The sequence below is a fragment of the Lepisosteus oculatus genome, chromosome 4, assembly GCF_040954835.1.
Source record: "Lepisosteus oculatus isolate fLepOcu1 chromosome 4, fLepOcu1.hap2, whole genome shotgun sequence".
Lineage (NCBI taxonomy): Eukaryota > Metazoa > Chordata > Actinopteri > Semionotiformes > Lepisosteidae > Lepisosteus > Lepisosteus oculatus.
This window is the reverse complement of record NC_090699.1, coordinates 4,773,902-4,792,353: the sequence shown is the minus strand read 5'-3', so window position 1 is coordinate 4,792,353 and position 18,452 is coordinate 4,773,902. Positions and strand designations below refer to the sequence as shown.

Genomic DNA, 18,452 nt, shown 5'->3' with positions numbered 1-18,452 from the left:
TTTGACATTTTTTCAATTATCAAATTGTAGAAAAAAACCTGTCAGATCTGTAAAGGGGCTGTCATCCTCTCGAACATCCCTGAAAATAAGCTGTCAGCCTCCGGGGCCTCTGTACCTGCAGAACGACATTCCAGTGAAAAACACATTCCTCCACCACCCCACAGCAGCTCAGAGCTCAGGGGCTTCCAGTGCCATCAAACCACATTGACACACACAACAGGACAGGAGACACAGTGAGAGAGAGAGAGGAGATCACAGAGACTCACTCAGTAATAAACACACACAAAAGGACAGGAGACACAGTGAGAAAGAGAGGAGATCACAGAGAATCTCTCAGTAATAAACACACACAGCAGGACAGGAGACACAGTGAGAGAGGAGATCACAGAGAATCCCTCTGTAATAAACACACACCACATACCGGTAGTCTTAAGGGCTTCTAGGAAATTTGATCTTGGTGGGAGTTGTAGCGCCCTGTGATCGACTGGCATCCCAGCGAGAGTGTTCCCTGCCCTGCCCACGTTGCTTTCTGGGATAGGCTCCATTCACCTGCAACCCTTTCTCCTTTATGTTCACCAGTAACGTTGAGAGGGCCTATGGGGATGAGGTCAGGACCCTGGTGTTCTCTCCCTCAACTTCAGCAAAACCAAAGAGCTGGTTGTGAATTTTAGACAGCAGGGTGGGGACCACACCCCTATTCACATCGATGGGGAGATCGTAGAGATGGTCCGCAGCTTCAGGTTCCTGGGTACCTTCGTTACTGATGATAACGGGGTCCCAGCGTGTAACTGGAGCTACAGAGAAGACGCAACAGCACCTTTACTTCCTCAGACAGATGAAAAATATTGATCTATCTGCAGGTATTCTTACTCCAGTCTGCAGGTGCTCTGTTGAGAGTGTGGGATCACCTGTGGGATCACAGTGTGGTCTGGCAGCAGCTCGTTGTCTGACCGGATGGCATTACAGGGGGTGATCAGGTCAGCCCAGTCCATCACTGGAGCACAGCTCCCCGCTATTGTGGACGTTTTTACAACCCACTGTCTCAGGAAGGCTGGAAGTATCGCTAAGGATACCAGTCATCCTGGTTCCTCATTTTCTCTCCCTGCCCTCTGGTCACCAAGACATGAACCTCCAGATTCAGAGACAATGTCTTCCCACAAGCTGTCAGATTATGAAATGCTACCACTACCACTGATTCACACTTTAACCCCAGATTCCTGAGCTTTAGGACCATCTTGGTGGGAACAATTGTGTTAAAGGCCGAGCTGTAATCTATTAACATCATTAACTTCCAGGTCCCAGACTCGTCTGGTATGGGAACCAGTGCAGAGTCCGGCTTGGCGTCAGCGTCTGGCTTTTAAGGGGAACTGAAAAGGGCTGGAACAGGGAGCAGGTGCAAGCGATGAGTGGAAAACAAGTTGTACATGTGTGTGTGTGGGCTCCCTGTGTACATACATATGTGTGTGTGTGTGTGTGTGGGCTCCCTGTGTACGTGTGTGTGTGTACGTACGTGTGTGTGTGTGGGCTCCCTGTGTACGTGTATGTGTGTGTGTGTGTGTGTGTGTGTGTGTGTGTGTGTGGGCTCCCTGTGTACATGTGTGTGTGTGGCCAGATCACACTGAGCTCAAACAGGACCCCACGTCCGACTAGCCCGGGAACATGGGCTCTGATTGGCCTTCAATTAGAAACCGGCTTTCAATTAGACAGCCAGTTAGACAAGGACACAAGGAAATGAGTCAAAATATCTGAAATATTGTTCAAATCAGGGGAGTTTAAGTTTTGGTAATTCAGCACAGACTTGACCATTCCAAGGTATTCAACATTTCAATCAGCACCTCAGCATATTGGCCACAAATAAGCCTGAAACTGTGAAGTCCTACTGTGTGTCTGAAGGCTGTGTCATATACCTCCGTGTGAAAGCTACCAGCCCAGTAAGGAGAAGTCTCGTGATGTGTGATAAATTAATAATCTGGGCCCGAAGGCACTGGGGTGGAGGGTTACAAAACTGCTGAAAAACAAATTCTTTGAGATGTCAAAGCGAATAAGAGCTCCTTGACTTTCTGTCTGAGTCGTTAGACCACATTCCTGTAAGGAAAACTACATCTACGCCTACCTGGGGACGGAGCGGTGGCGCTGTGGCTGTGGCTGGAGGGTTGCTGGTTCAAATCCTGCAGCTGGCAGAGGAATCCTACACCATTGGGCCCCTGAGTGAAGCCCTGAACCCCAACTGCTCCAGGGGTGCTGTACAATGGCAGACCCCAAGCGCTCTCTGTGTCTGTGTCTCATAGAGAGCAAGCTGGGATATGTGAAAAGACAATTCCTAATGCAAGAAATTGTAAAGGGTTACTAATGTCTGTTTACTTTACCTCCCAGACTACCAGGAAACCATGTTTGTATACAACCCCAAAAGAATTGATTTAATTCTATTCCACAAAATCCAGAACAGTGTATTCAAGCTCAAACTGCAGCAGAGTGCTGAAAAGTGCTACCACAGTCAGACTGTGTTAAAAACACAGTGCAGTGCAGCAGAGACCATAGAGATTGGTCTTAAAGCACAGTGCAGTGCAGTAAAGCTCAGAAAAGATCAGGGTAAGTGCACAGCACAGTAAAGCCCAGCTGGACTGTGATAAAAGCACAGTACGTTTTACTAAAGCCCAGTGAAATGATGGTAAAAGCAGAGTGCAGGGAGTTGGGCCATGGTAACACACAGTACAGTGCAGTAAAGCATAGTGACAAAAGCACTGAGCAGTAATGTACTGTATATGGGGCTTATACTAAAATTAGAGCAAATGGAAGTAAATAATCTCTCTCTCACTGTATCTCCTGTCCTGTTTTGTGTGCTTATTACTGAGGGATTGTCGATGATCTCCTCTCTCTCTCACTGTGTCTCCTATCCTGTTGTGTGTGTTTATTACTGATTGTTTCTTTTTTAAAAAATCACTGAGCTGCATTACTGAACTGAGAGAGAGGAGGACAGAGAGGAAGAGAGAGGTGCAGAGAGAGAGAACAGAGGAGGGAGGGAGAGAAGGAGGGAGAGGAGGCGTGTCTCTCCAGGTGTGTATAGAACAGGAGACAGACAGACAGAGGGAGAGAGGAGAGGAGAGAAAGGAGAAGCTGCAGACAGGACTCTGACACACTAGCAGTCATGGCGGTGGGCATCAGTCTCTGCGTGTTGGCGGCTCTGGTCCTGACAGTGAGAGGTAGGTGGTGTCTGTCTGGCCAGTGGCTGAGCTGTGTCTCTCAGGGCTCTCATGAGCTCTACTGCCCTCATTTACCAGCACAGTGTATCCACAGGAGAGCTGACGAGTAACTGACGAGCTCTGGAAATACAAAGTATTTAGTACATTTAGTATGGAGTACAAAGAGGAGATTAGTTAATGAGTCTGTGTCCAATAACAAAAGTTTTTCTTAAAAATATTAAAGGATTTTCTTGAAATACTTTTATGTTTTCTATGTGTCATTTCTATAATGACCCTTTAAGTCAATTGAATTCAAAATATTTTATTCATCTTCGAAGGAGAGAATTTAAACAGGGAGATTTTGTGTGTGTGAGAGAGAGTGAGTGATGACATTTGTAAGCAGAACTCTTATTTACATCTATCATTTTCATCATTTTAACATGCAGTTTATCTCATATGTACAGTAAGCACACAGATGAAAGCAACACACAGCTTTCAAATTAAACTTTTATGTACAGTATAATTTTATTTTTTGTACTATATTTTGTATTTTATATTTTGATATATTTTGTATTTTACATATGAGTCACATGTATTAATATTATATTTATAAAATTATTTTATTTCTTTTTAAAGAGAACAGGAAGTGTGTGCCTCATCAGGCACAGCACTTAGTTTTCAATTCAGCGCATGAGCCTTGTAAAACCACCAGGTGAAGCTTATAAAGCTTAACCTCTCATGTACAGCATTTGAGCTGTCACCAGAAATAAACTGCAGATCTTTTTCCAATTTAGAATTTAAGTTGTATACTCTTTAGTTTTTTAATAATTTTAAACTGTGTATTACAGCATGTTAATCATTAAACATTAGTCGGTAAGATTGCTCAGTTGGACAAAAGTACACAGCCCTCCACCTTCATCATAAATATTTTAATTATGCAGAAATATTTTACACCACAGAATTTCGTTGATCCAATCACGTATTCATTTCCAATTATACGTTTTTGAGAATCTCTGATTCACCGTGCCTTTCACATGCTCATAAACAATATTGATTTGGGAACATAAACATATTATATAAACTGTATATGAATGGTATTGGTAGTTTAAATAAAAAATATACACCATTATTCCACTTTCTTCCTAAACATTTAAAGCATCAAAGTCTTGCATGTGGTTACATGTGGTTATTTTGGAAATGTTTTATGTGTTCCTTCTGACTATATTTATATACTTTGTAAAAAGTTATAATGTTTTAACCTTTTCTGTGAATATGCTCGTTATCACAACAAACAAAAGCATACTTTTTAGAATTTGATTAATAGGGATATAATATGGAATCGCGTATCTAAAGAAATTAATAACGATATATTTATATTCATATGCTGTAGCTCAAATTATCGCAGTAGTACACTTTCTTTTGATATGTCTGCTTCAGTTTCACTCTTTCACATGTGATTATGTCTGTGGTATAATGGCTTAAGCTTGTACCTTGTATATGCTAGGTGGGGGGTTTGAACGCAGCTATATTGATGATTTGATGTTATTTTTTTTACAAGTGTAAAAAAAGGCGATACACAACGTGTCTCCTCTATACCTTTTCAGTTTATGGCGAAATCCTGCCAGAGCCTCACAACATTGTCCAATAATACTCTTCTAATTTCTAGTTTAGCAGGATTTGAGCTACGGTATATGAATATAATTATATTGTTATTCATTTCTTTAGAAACGTGATGCCATATTATATTCCGTATTAATAAAAATTCTGAAACGTCAATATAGTGTCCATAAAATTAGCCATTTTAGCTTTTCAAAGACATTTTTATGTTAAAAGAAAACCACATGGTGACGGCTGGGTTTGAACCCTGACTTGAGGCATATAAGGTACACATATTATATACATATAATACATTATAATTACATATAATAATATCGTAATTAATTTCTTAATTAATGTCTCATGTACGGCATTGTACATGGGGGGGGGGCACTACATTTTAATCTTTATTTTAATGCTTCTTAAAATAAGTAAGACAATATATTTCACAAATATGTAAAAATGCATATTAGATTTATTATAAAACATTAGCATGAATCTCATCATTACCTTGTTCCCTACTCAAAACACTGCTAGAGGTGTCTTTATCATTTCTCTCTACCGACCCAGAAACTGGTTATTCTTTTCCCTTTGAGAAAGATTCAATATCGAGAATTGCAATCTAACAAAATCGGAGCCGGCAAACGTCTTGTGTTTTCTTTTCTGCATGGGTTTGCACAGAAACAAATGTAATGAAACTTTTCCTAAATCAACATACAGATGCAGCCATTCAAAATGGGTGGGGTATTTCGCGGTATACCCCGGTGGGCGTGTCGCAGTATCACGCAGTATCACGGGGTAAATCGCGTCATTTAACGTCATGCTGGAAAGTATCCGGCATCACCTTGTAAAACCGCCAGGAGGAGCCAATAAAGCTTAGCCTCTCATGTACAGCATTTGAGCTTTTAAATTTAAACTGTGTATTACAGCATGTTAATCATCAGTCAATAAAAAGTTGGTATATTTTATGAAAGCAAGATTGCTCAGTTGGACAAAAGTACACAACCTACCTTTATCAGAAATATTTATGCATCAAAGCCTTTACCGAAGATATTACTAATAGTATTAATAATGAATGACTTTGGACAAGCTGTGAACTCAAAGTATAATTTCTTTAGCACATTTGTACAAGCACTTGGAATCTGTCCAAGCCCTACTTTGTCAGGCATTTTCTTTTACTGCAACGGACATAAAAACTCCCTTTCTTTTAACAGAGCGTTTCATAATTTCTAACTACGAAAATTATTTAAACTGCGACACTTATCATTCAACCAGAGCTCAAAATATCACAAGGATCCTCAAGAGCATAACGAAGACTGTATTAAAAGATACTTGTATCAGATACATGAGAACCCAGGCTTTTTTATCTACACTTTCTTTTCCGTATACCAGATATTATGGAACCACTTCAGAAGGGTGTCAGCCAGTTAGATTCCAGGAATCGGTACTTTAAAGGAAAAATACACACAGGTATTCCATTTCTCCCTAAATATTTTAAGCATCGAAGTCTTTAACTAACATGTGAAATAGCGTGTAATAAAGTGGTAGTTTTAAGCTTTTCTGCTAATATAATATGGAATCGTGTATCTAAAGAAATTAATAGCGATATGATTATATTCACGTACTGCGACAGGGCTGTGTAGGGCTGTTTCGCCTCTCTCTTATTGTGACTTTCCTAGTAGCCCACTGGTCTACATGCCTGATTACTAACCTACAGGTTGTGTGTTCAAATCCAGCTGGCGCCGTGACTTCCCTTTTAACAAACATTTCTTTGAAAAAATAGAATAGCAATATAATGGACAATTAATTGACTTTTATATTTCTAAATATCACAACATGATCGAATTTCAGTCATTTTTGATAACAATGAATAGTCACCTTCTTCCCTTCTGACAACGGTCCCTGCTTCTGCTTCCTGCTTCTATAATGTGTGTGTGTGTGGGGGGGGATCCCTTTAGATCTCCCTTCAGATTTAAAAGGTTATTAATCATATCTTTGGTTTTGCATCTTACCAGTGCAGCTGATCTTTTGCTGCCTTGGTCAACTATCACAAAGCTTTAGAGAACTTAACATTTCTCTTATCAACGAATTGTAAATACGATGTTTACATTGGCATTACTAATTTTTCACATAGGTGTATGGAGGATTGTCAGCTGTCACTGACAGTGGACCCCCCTCTTAGGCTGCGCACACGATCTTTAAAATATTCATAGAGAAATGGAGGCTGTACAGTATGCGTTACAATATAAACATTTATATTGATTTAAATCACAAACGCGTGTTTAATTAGATGTGTTTTTTTAATCGCAATCAGACAAATGAAACATAAATTGATATCTTTGTCTTCTAAGTATCTTAAGAAACTTTCAGTGTAGCTTTCTCCCCGTTCAGATTTATTTTTCTTGGGAATTTAGGATCAAACGTGGAAGGATTAGATTGTAATCGGTTTTATTTTTTAAATACGTTTTAGAAAAGTGAAAGCCTTTATTTTTCTTCTCCGTCACCACCTGCCAGCCCAGCTCTCCCGCACCCCCGCCCGCCAACAGCGCGAGCCAACACATCGCCCACGCGCCCGAGAGAGAGAGAAAAGAGAGAGAGTAAGACCCAGGGGTGCAGAAGCAGGGAACTATTTACAAGGAAAACGGATACCTCCCCAGACTGTGGGACAGCCGCACTGGTCGGCGGCCTTCCTAAACCCCGCCCTGACCACTTTCACTCCTGTCCTGCTCTTCCCCGCGCACCCCGGGGCGAATGTATATTTAGATATTTACACCCGGCACGGCACCAAGGGAGTGTCTGCATTTATAACTTAGTTTTTAAAAGTAGTCATGCAATGTGAAGCATCTCCTTTTACTTTTAAGTCCCTTAATTATCATTGAGCACAGCTTTCTCACCACTTAGATTACTTTTTGATACCATCCTTACACAAAGCAGAAACTTCTTGTATTTTCCGATGACATACAAGTGGAAAGATTACAGATTTTAATCGTCTTTAATTTTGTTATGTTATACGTTTTAAGAACGTTTCATCTATACAAACACCACAAAACTATTCTCAATTGTATTTCTGAATGTTGAATGAACCTGGGCGTAACAGATGTTCCTTTTTCTGATCACTCGCTCTCTGGATACACGTCTCACCTGTCCTGTTCTTTGTTTTCCTAATTTGCTGATTATGCCTGCTGCGATCCACTCCTGCCCTCACCCCTAAAGAAGACTATTTTAAATTTCTTTGCGCGGTCCATTGTGCAATTAACCCTTGTATGTGCTTTCCTTAAGGTGATATCACATAAAGGTGATATGTAAAATAATGTTTTTTTATTATTGTTATAGAGAAACATGATTAGATTTTCCCCAGTTCAGAAAAAAAGATATAAATTATACTAGTGTTGTAACAGAAGGAATAAGGTTCTTGATCCCGAGATGAAGTAAAACAGATGAGTTTATTGCATGCAAGGAACAATAAAGCCGAAGACTTGTTTCCCGCAAGAAACAACAACACCGAAGTATTGTTCGATGTGCCGGTACAAACTTTTAGGTTATATAGTCCTTGCTTGCTGCTTCGGACGTCATTCGGTGTTATGGTAAGGGGGGGGTCATGGTATTTGGCCAGTTAAGAGACTCTGGCCAAATGGTCAGTTTAAGATTAAGCCCCCAGGGGGTTCCTTGCTCGCATCTGGAATCCTTATCAGTTAACCCCCTTTCCTGCCATAAACCCCTGTTGCTTAGAAGTCTAATTTTCAGGCAGAACTGACTTAAGTTAACGCTTTTTCATCTTGTCTCTTACTTCACTAGTTTGTCACTAGTATACTTTTAATACAGTCTTTGCTGAGCTCTGGTTGAATGATAAGTGTCGCAGTAGTTAGAAATTATGAAACGGTCTGTTAAAAGCAAGGGAGTTTTTATGTCCGTTACAGTAAAAGAAAATGCCTGACAAAGTAGGGCTTGGACAGATTCCAAGTGCATTTTTGCAATTTACGTTGCATTATCCATTGTGCTGCTATAATACAGTTTAAAATAATTAAAAGTCTAAACAGCATCAGCTTTATTTATGGGTTGCAATTTAAAAAACGTCAAAAACCGCACTCAAAATGCAATTTAGAGCTTTCTGGCAAGAGGAGACACACAAATTAATACTGTAACATGCCACTGTTTGTGCATGAACAAGGTTATACTGCTATTTCCTTACATACGCAATAAAAAAAAAATTGAATCCCTGGCGGAACCGGGCATCCATAAGAATAGGTTTATTCCATGCAGAAAAAAAGAAGAAAGAAAACACATTCCATAAGAATCAGCGCTTTTATATATCACCTTTAAAGGTGGCTTCTCAAAACGCTTTACAGGATAAAAACAACAATAACAACAACAACAATATTGTATTTCATTGCACTTCGTCAGATCGTCCTTAAATCAATTGTTGACTCTTCTCTCTTTACTAATTGTTTGGAGTGACTGAGCTCCACTCTGTACCACACAATGATCCCCCCAGAGTCTCTGCCCAGGTGATTTGGGGTTTTTTGACAGAGGGCAAAAAACTCTCTCTCTCGCTTGCCCTCCCCCCCCCCCGTGTATTGTCTGTTTTTTTTTGTGCTGTCCTTTGACAAAACAAGGCTCGCCAGATAATGTGAATCGAAACCTGTTTTTCTAGCTTTTAAAGTCGTGCGATGTGTAAGCGGGAACACATCATTATATCTTACATATGAAAAATACATAATATAGCTCCCAAACAAACGCAAACGTGTTTTTAATAAGATGCTTTTATTCACTCATAATCCGACAATTTCAGGAAGACTAAGGAAGGACTAAGGGAATTGTCATCTGTTGTTGTAGCTCTGTGAGCTCGGTGACTTTGAGACCACTTGTTATCCCAGGTTGATTGAATCGCCACAATTCAGATAGAGAAAAAAGAGCTGACTGACAAGATTTAAGATGCGGCTGTCAATGTTGGATTAAAAAAAACACGGTGCCCGACGTTAGTTGCATTGCTTGAAAAATAATTTTATTTCGAGAGACTGGATAAGTAATTCAAGTGTTTTTTTAACTTCCTGAAAAACAAGTTATAATTTAACTATATGTGCAAACGTTTTATGATATGTCGCTGTTGTGAATGTCTGTGGAGTGTATCTTATTTGCCTGTCCTGGCAGTGCTCTCTCGCTCCCCTCTCTCTCTCTCTCTCTCTCTCTCTCTCTATCTCAATTCAATTCAATTCAAGGTGCTTTATTAGCATGACAGATGGGTACAATCAGTGTTGGATATTTACTTTGCTTTGAGATGCCACTTTTAAAGGTGATTTATAAAATCAAGGCTTTAACTTGCTTTAATTCCGCAAGTCTGAGTTCTTGTGTCTGTCCTATCCGAACCCGAAAGTATTACAATATGTATCTTTATAGCAGGTGGTGTACAGCTTTTTAGTATAGATGACACTTTTCTAAAATGTATTTAAAAAAATAAAAACAATCTAATCTTTCCACATTTGATCCCAAGATCCCAAGAAAAATAAATCTAAATGGGGAGAAAGCTATGCTGAAAGTTTATTAAGATACTTAGAAGACAAAGATATCAATTTATGTTGCATTTTTCTGATTGTGAATAAAAAAACACATATATTTAAACACGCATTTGCGATTTAAATCAAGACGCGATTTAAATCAATATAATCAATATAAATTGTAACGCATAGGTGACTATTCATCGTTATTAAAATGACTTAAATTCGATCATGTTGTGATATTTAGAAATATAAATTTGTTTGGTGCGAGTGACGTTTTATTTAATCTCTGAGCCAGGGAAAAGTTTTATTTTTTCAAAGAAATGTTTGTTAAAAAAAAAGTCATGTCTTCAGCTGGATTCAAACACTCACCATGTGACATGGGAGTCAGGAACCTAACCCACAGCACCACTGGCAAGGTCACATGTGGAGTGCTGAAAAAGCCCTATAGAGACATTATCAACAGACAATGTACAGCGTGTACTATTCTTGTGTTGCAGTACATGAATATAATTATATCGTTATTAATTTCTTTAGATACGTGATTCCATATTATATTCCCTTTTAATCAAATTCTAAAAGTATGCTTGTTGACTCCGGTATCTTGTTAGTTAAAGACTTTGATGCTTAAAATGTTTAGGGAGAAATGGAATACTGGTGTGTATTTTTTATTTAAAGTACAGAGACCAGCCATATACTGTATGTTTATGTTCCAAACTTAATATCGTTTAAGTTCACACGCGTTACAGTATGCTCCTATTCTTTTTATGCTCAGCTACTAAGATTTCCCTTCAGTGGTAAAATTCCATATAAATATTCAATACTAAAACGGGCACAGTAAAGACATTTAAATCTTTCTACGACCGATCAACAGACCACGAGTGCCCCTGTCGGTCAACCAATCACGTACCGCGGTATTTTGCGTCAACGCGCGTCACGATGCGCGAGGTTATAGCCAATTACCTCCGGTACGTGTCTGTGCCGCGCACTTTGAATGGCTGCATCTGTACACAGCTGCATATTTTTTTCATTGTGAAAATGTGAAGACCGAACTTGTTTCATTCATACTGTGCACCAAACCATATCACTGCTAAAACACACATGCATGACGTGCAATATGAGGTGATAAACGGTAGAATGCAATCATGATCACCACTGTATCAAAAGTTAGAGGAGGATACAAATTCAAACACAAGTTTGAAAGGGCACCTGCAGTCCCAATTTCTCAGACTGTGTCACGGTTCCACCTGTCCCAAGGAGACTCAGCTTCCGTTAATCACCGCCAACCGGCTCCTAATGACCAATAACAGCACCACCTGAGCCGACTATCCTATCCCACACTATTTAAGGACTGCTTACCTGCCCCAGCTTGCTTGGCATCGAATCTATGAGCAGAGCTTTCCCTCTCTCGTGTCAGCCCAGCGCGTCTTACCTTGTTCTTCCTGATCTCCCGGCTTTGTGACCAATTCGTCTTCTTAGACTGCGGCTTTGGATTTGAGTTCTCGGATAAGTACCCCTGGCTTTCTACTGCTCTCCTAGGAATTCTGACATCTACCCGGTTCACTTCGTTACAGACTGGTCATTACATCTTTGTCACAGAATAAATCCCATTGAGGCCGTCCGGCAATTTCACAAATTTCAGATGAAGCACAGAATCGTGAACCTGGTGAAAGTACTGTAAGTTGTCATGTTGGTGCAAACCCGTGGTCTCACCACAGGCGAGAGTTTGTGTGAATTGCGATGTGAAGTGGCCCTTCCTGCTCACTAGTCCCTGTACTGACTGCTGTACTATGATGTGAAGTGGCCCTTCCTGCTCACTAGTCCCTGTACTGACTGATGTACTGTGATGTGAAGAGACCCTTCCTGCTCACTAGTCCCTGTACTGACTGATGTAGTGTGATGTGAAGAGGCCCTTCTTGCTCACTAGTCCCTGTACTGACTGCTGTACTGTGATGTGAGGTAGCCCTTCCTGCTCACTAGTCTCTGTCATGATAGATGTACTGTGATGGACGAGTGAGTAAGTACAGGCTGTGCAGCAGATATTTCACCGTGACGATGTTCCAAGGCGATCTGCGTGCAGAGTTAATAAGTAAGCAGTATTTGTAGGCAGAACCGCCTCAAAGTTCAGAGCAGTGTGTCTACTGGATTAAGAGAGGTGGACTCACAAGTCTGCTTGTTTTTGCAATGTGACGTAGCCCTTCCTGCTCACTAGTACCTGTACTGATTGGTGTACTGTGATGTGAAGAGGCCCTTCCTGCTCACTAGTCTCTGACTAATGTATTGAGATGGACGAGTGAGTAAGTACAGGCTGTGCCGCAGACATTTTGCTGCAGAAAAGTCCCATGCAGAGTTAACAAGTAAGTAGTATGTCACCAAAATTGTCTGGATATCAAAAGCAATATTTCTATTGGATTAAGAGATGTATTCACAAGCCTGCTTGTTTACAGTCTCATAGAGTCGCAACAGGTCACCGGATGTTTTGTTGCCTCGTTCTGAATCTCAGAACATGGCGCTGCGCAGACCTGGAACTTTTTTCTATTTTGTGATGTAAATTGGAGGTTTTAGAGGTTACTGTGTACAGTTTATTTTTGTTGTGGTTCAAAATTTACTTATCAATGCTGATACTTTCCAACCCTGAAATATAAAAATAATGTTTCAGTTCCTCCTTAAATCTGTTAAACTAGACGTTATTAACCCTGTTACACACCCACATGTGAGTTTAGGCAGGGTGCGCCCAGTGGATGTTGTTCAGGTAATGCACCCAGAGGAAGAGTGGAGTAACAGTGGCGTTTGTCACACCAACATAGGAGCATGCACCACTGAGCATTAACTGGCTGAGCTAAATAAGGAAGGTAGTCTCTAGGGGAGCATGCACTGGGGAAGAGGGAGCCCCCTCTCTGTGGGGAACGAGGTCTCCCTGAGAGGGGGACAGTTTGGCTCAAAGCCAGGGGACTCATTGCTCAATTTCAGAATTGTGTGCATCACTATGATTGCTGAAGACCTGTAGGCTATAACACATACATCTGTTTTAAATACATTTTCTATTTTTTGATAGTGTTGAGTGTGCAGCTGAATTTGTTTTAACAGATGTTTCTGTGAAATAAAAAACCTTTGTTTTTGAGATTTTGTATATGGGAGATTGACAGCTCGCTCTCACTACCTGTCTCTCTCTCTCTCTTGGGTGTATCTCTCCAGCCTGCGGCCAGGCGCCCCTGAGTCCCAGTGTCCTGCAGGGAGACTCTGCCCAGGAGGGGTCCTGGCCCTGGCAGGCCAGCCTGCACGTGAATGGTCAATACTCGTGTGGAGGCTCACTGATCAACAGCGACTGGGTGCTGACCTCTGCAGCTTGCCTTATCTGGTAGGGGAGCAGAAGACATCTCCTCTGTATTATCCAATAGATACTGACAATGTAACAAATGGAACTGCTTTCCATTCCTCTTGGGTTCTGTTGTTCAGTTTCATGAATAGAGGCTGAGATATTGTCAGTCTTCACATGTTGTGACACTGAAGAAGAGTCAGTGTAAAAATGCCAACTCTGAAGTCAGACAATTACAGATGCTGTATCACTGCAAACAACAAGCAAAGCACCTGCAGTGCTGGGGATCTGAGGTTCTGTAACTCTCTCTCTCTCTCTCTCTCTCTCTCTCCAGGAGCAGTACCAATGCCAGTCTGTGGACAGTGTACCTGGGCAGACAGACACAGCTGGGCATGAATCCTCATGAAGTGACCAGAGGGGTCCAGACGATCATTTTTTACCCCTTCACTTTTGATATCACTCCTAATAACATCGCCCTGCTGAAGCTGAGAAACCCTGTGAACTTCACTGACTACATCCAGCCCATCTGTCTGGCCGACACCAACAGCTCCTTCCACAGATGCACCAGCTGCTGGCTCACGGGCTGGGGCAACATGACTGATGGAAGTAGGTTAATCTAATTTTTGTATCCGTGCCCATGTGGATATAACACTTTTATTCATTAACTCCTGTCTCTCAAACCCAGAGATGAACCTCAGTTCAATCCCCTTCAGCAGCCCCTGTCTCTGACTCTGCCTCCTGTGGACACTGATCTCTGCCAGCAGACAGGGGGTCAGAGGTGACACAAGTCACTCTTGTCGTCTGTCCACTGGTCACTTTCCATCAGCTCCCACACAGCTCACTGCTGCAGCACACTCTCACTCCACAGCTGTACCACTGGGTCCTTCAGGGCTCTACAGCAGGTCTCCACCTGTCCCTGTGTCACACACCTGTGAGCCCATGAGCCCATGGTCATCCTGCTGAGTGTCTGAGACCCTGAGGAGAGGCAGAGATGGGGCTCTGAACCAAGAGGAGTGAGACCTCAGGATCTCCACACTGTAGAGCTGCTGGGAGAGTCTGTCACTGACTGAGGGAAGGACACTGAGAATCTGTTTCTTTCAACAGCATCCCTGCCAGGGAACCAGACCCTACAGCAGGTCCAGCTGCCCATCATTGAGAACACAGACTGTATGAATCAGACCAATGCGATCTATAATTTTAAATTGGTAACAGAAACAATGATCTGCACTGGAGAGACTCCAAAGGACAAATCATGCATGGTATCTGAAGTAGATCTTTCTTCTCTACACATCTTATTGTTATTGCTGTTATTTAGGGGGAACTGATGAAAATAAAACATAATAATGAGATATTGACACCAAAACGCTACACCAGCAAATGATAAAGAACAACTATTGTGGGATTAGTGTGCATTTCACAACACATCTATATTCTACAGTACAGCTTGATAACCAGACCCAAACTTTCAAAGTAAAACAATCTTTCTTCCAATAAATGATATGAAATATCGCACAATATCAACACTAACAGGTATGAAAATTCCACCCCCTACAGAAATTCTGCCACTATCATATACATTTGTAAAATTTGTAACAGGCTGGGAAGAAACCTCACTAAGCCTTTTCTCCCTCTTTGCTCACAAGTAAATGGGAACTGATATCCTGATTCTGACAACACAGCATTAAAACACTATTTAAACCTCTTTATTAGTATTAGCCCCCCTCTCTCTCTCAGTGCAGTGTTAATGTACTGGAGTGTCCAGTCAGTGTGTGTGTATTAACCCCTCTCTCTCTCAGTGCAGTGTTAATGTACTGGAGTGTCCAGTCAGTGTGTCTGTATTAACCCCTCTCTCTCTCAGTGCAGTGTTAATGTACTGGAGTGTCCAGTCAGTGTGTCTGTATTAACCCCTCTCTCTCTCAGTGCAGTGTTAATGTACTGGAGTGTCCAGTCAGTGTGTGTGTATGAACCCCTCTCTCTCTCAGTGTAGTGTTAATGTGCTGGAGTGTCCAGTCAGTGTGTCTGTATTAACCCCTCTCTCTCTCAGTGCAGTGTTAATGTACTGGAGTGTCCAGTCAGTGTGTCTGTATTAACCCCTCTCTCTCTCAGTGCAGTGTTAATGTACTGGAGTGTCCAGTCAGTGTGTGTGTATGAACCCCCCTCTCTCTCAGTGCAGTGTTAATGTACTGGAGTGTCCAGTCAGTGTGTGTGTATTAACCCCTCTCTCTCTCAGTGCAGTGTTAATGTACTGGAGTGTCCAGTCAGTGTGTGTGTATTAACCCCTCTCTCTCTCAGTGCAGTGTTAATGTACTGGAGTGTCCAGTCAGTGTGTCTGTATTAACCCCTCTCTCTCTCAGTGCAGTGTTAATGTACTGGAGTGTCCAGTCAGTGTGTCTGTATTAACCCTATTCTATTTCTCTTTACAGAATGCAAATTATGCTTCCCCTGGAATCACAGGGAGTCCAGTGGTGTGTAAACAGGGATCTTACTGGATTCAGGCTGGAGTTGTAAATTTTAGAAACTACTGTCCCAAATACTTAGTGTCTTATGCTGGAGTATCCAATTACAATTCCTGGATTAAAGCACAAGTTGGTTCAAACACTGCGGAATTTGTGCAATTTAACAACAATTCCATATGTAACGACCCAACTGCCTCCTCTACTACTACAGGACCAGTGTCCACTACTCCCTCTACTACTACAGCACCAGTGTCCACTGCCTCCTCTACTACTACAGCACCAGTGTCCACTGCCTCCTCTACTACTACAGCACCAGTGTCCACTGCCTCCTCTCCTACTACAGCACCAGAGACCACTGCCTCCTCTACTACTACAGCACCAGTGTCCACTGCCTCCTCTACTACTACAGGACCAGTGTCCACTACTCCCTCTACTACTACAGCACCAGTGTCCACTGCCTCCTCTACTACTACAGCACCAGTGTCCACTGCCTCCTCTACTACTGCAGCACCAGAGACCACTGCCTCATCTACTACTACAGCACCAGTGTCCACTACTCCCTCTACTACTACAGCACCAGTGTCCACTGCCTCCTCTACTACTACAGCACCAGTGTCCACTGCCTCCTCTCCTACTACAGCACCAGTGGCCACTGCCTCCTCTACTACTACAGCACCAGTGACCACTGCCTCCTCTACTACTACAGCACCAGTGTCCACTGCCTCCTCTACTACTACAGCACCAGTGTCCACTGCCTCCTCTACTACTACAGCACCAGTGTCCACTGCCTCCTCTCCTACTACAGCACCAGTGGCCACTGCCTCCTCTACTACTACAGCACCAGTGACCACTGCCTCCTCTACTACTACAGCACCAGTGTCCACTGTTCCCTCTACTACTACAGCACCAGTGTCCACTGCCTCCTCTACTACTACAGCACCAGTGTCCACTGTTCCCTCTACTACTACAGCACCAGTGTCCACTGCCTCCTCTACTACTACAGCACCAGTGTCCACTGCCTCCTCTACTACTACAGCACCAGTGTCCACTGCCTCCTCTCCTACTACAGCACCAGTGGCCACTGCCTCCTCTACTACTACAGCACCAGTGTCCACTACTCCCTCTACTACTACAGCACCAGTGTCCACTGCCTCCTCTACTACTACAGCACCAGTGTCCACTGCCTCCTCTACTACTACAGCACCAGTGGCCACCACTCCCTCTACTACTACAGCACCAGTGACCACTGCCTCCTCTACTACTACAACACCAGTGTCCACTGCCTCCTCTACTACTACAACACCAGTGTCCACTGCCTCCTCTACTACTACAGCACCAGTGTCCACTGCCTCCTCTACTACTACAGCACCAGTGTCCACTGCCACCTCTACTACTACAACACCAGTGTCCACTGCCTCCTCTCCTACTACAGCACCAGTGACTACTAGTCCCTCTGATACTACAGCACCAGAGTCCACTGTTTCCTCTACTATTCATACATCTACAGTAACCACTTCTGATGCACTCCCCAGTGAGTTAATATCCGCACATATCTGTGAATAACACAGTTGTGTCTAGTGTTCATGATAAAATGGTGAACTGCAAATAATTCAGAGCTTTATGTCATCTGAGAGTTGATGTGAAAGCACCTTTGGCATCAATTGCAGTAATTACAGAAACTTTCTAATTAGAGGCACAACGGTCCCGGACCATGAGACATATCTAGCTCGTAATGGAGCCTCTCCTTCTGGTCTGCCCAAATATTGCCTAGTGTCCATAACTCAGCGTGGTCTTGTTTTGATATTGTAACAGACACTCCTGAATCTGTGTTGGCAGTGTGAGGAATGATAGGCTGGAGACAGCTTTACAGGCTCACTGATGGTTTTGTTAACATCATCACAATCACTGACACAGTGATAGAAACTGCAGGCTGGATGTTGTTTATATTAACCAATTGCTATAAGGTTTTGATTACTTTTGTTTATTTTATCTGATCAATGCTATTTTAATTAACCAATGCATTAGTATTTTAATCATAGGTAACCCTTTCTTATATTATGTGTTTTAACCATACATGCTGTATCATATAATGTATACGTTATGCAACTGTATAGCTGTGGACTTGGTTTATATGAATTAGGCTATTTGCCACGGATCATGACACTGAACCCTCATGAATGTCCAGAACTTACTGTATATTGTTGACACACGGACATTTATTCACATCTCAGTCATTGACCTCTGTAGTTCTCTTAAAGCAATCTTTAACCTTACTGTCACATCCCTAAACAGTTTCCTCCTTACCCAACAGCTCATTTAGAAAGAACAGTCTGATTTATGCTGAGTGCTTATGACACAGTCCACATCTTAATTATTATCTTCAGAGTGCTGAAGGTGATAGTCTGTGGTTTCA

At 42.1% G+C, this 18,452-nt stretch overlaps 1 protein-coding gene across 1 annotated transcript; it reads left to right on the top strand.

The window, feature by feature from the left end:
• Positions 1-1,551: 1,551 nt before the first annotated feature.
• LOC138238109 (serine protease 27-like) lies at positions 1,552-16,089 on the top strand. Its single transcript, XM_069187993.1, has 4 exons — positions 1,552-3,200; positions 13,463-13,625; positions 13,918-14,189; positions 16,007-16,089. The coding sequence occupies exons 1-4, from the start codon at positions 3,146-3,148 to the stop codon at positions 16,054-16,056; spliced, it is 540 nt and encodes a 179-aa protein (XP_069044094.1). The 5' UTR covers positions 1,552-3,145; the 3' UTR covers positions 16,057-16,089.
• Positions 16,090-18,452: the final 2,363 nt, after the last annotated feature.

Coding starts and splice junctions, on each gene's coding strand:
- LOC138238109 (XM_069187993.1), top strand. CDS start 3,146: ATGGCGGTGGGCATCAGTCTCTGCGTGTTGGCGGCTCTGGTCCTGACA. Junction 3,201..13,462: donor TCTGGTCCTGACAGTGAGAG/GTAGGTGGTGTC, acceptor GTATCTCTCCAG/CCTGCGGCCAGGCGCCCCTG. Junction 13,626..13,917: donor TCTGCAGCTTGCCTTATCTG/GTAGGGGAGCAG, acceptor CTCTCTCTCCAG/GAGCAGTACCAATGCCAGTC.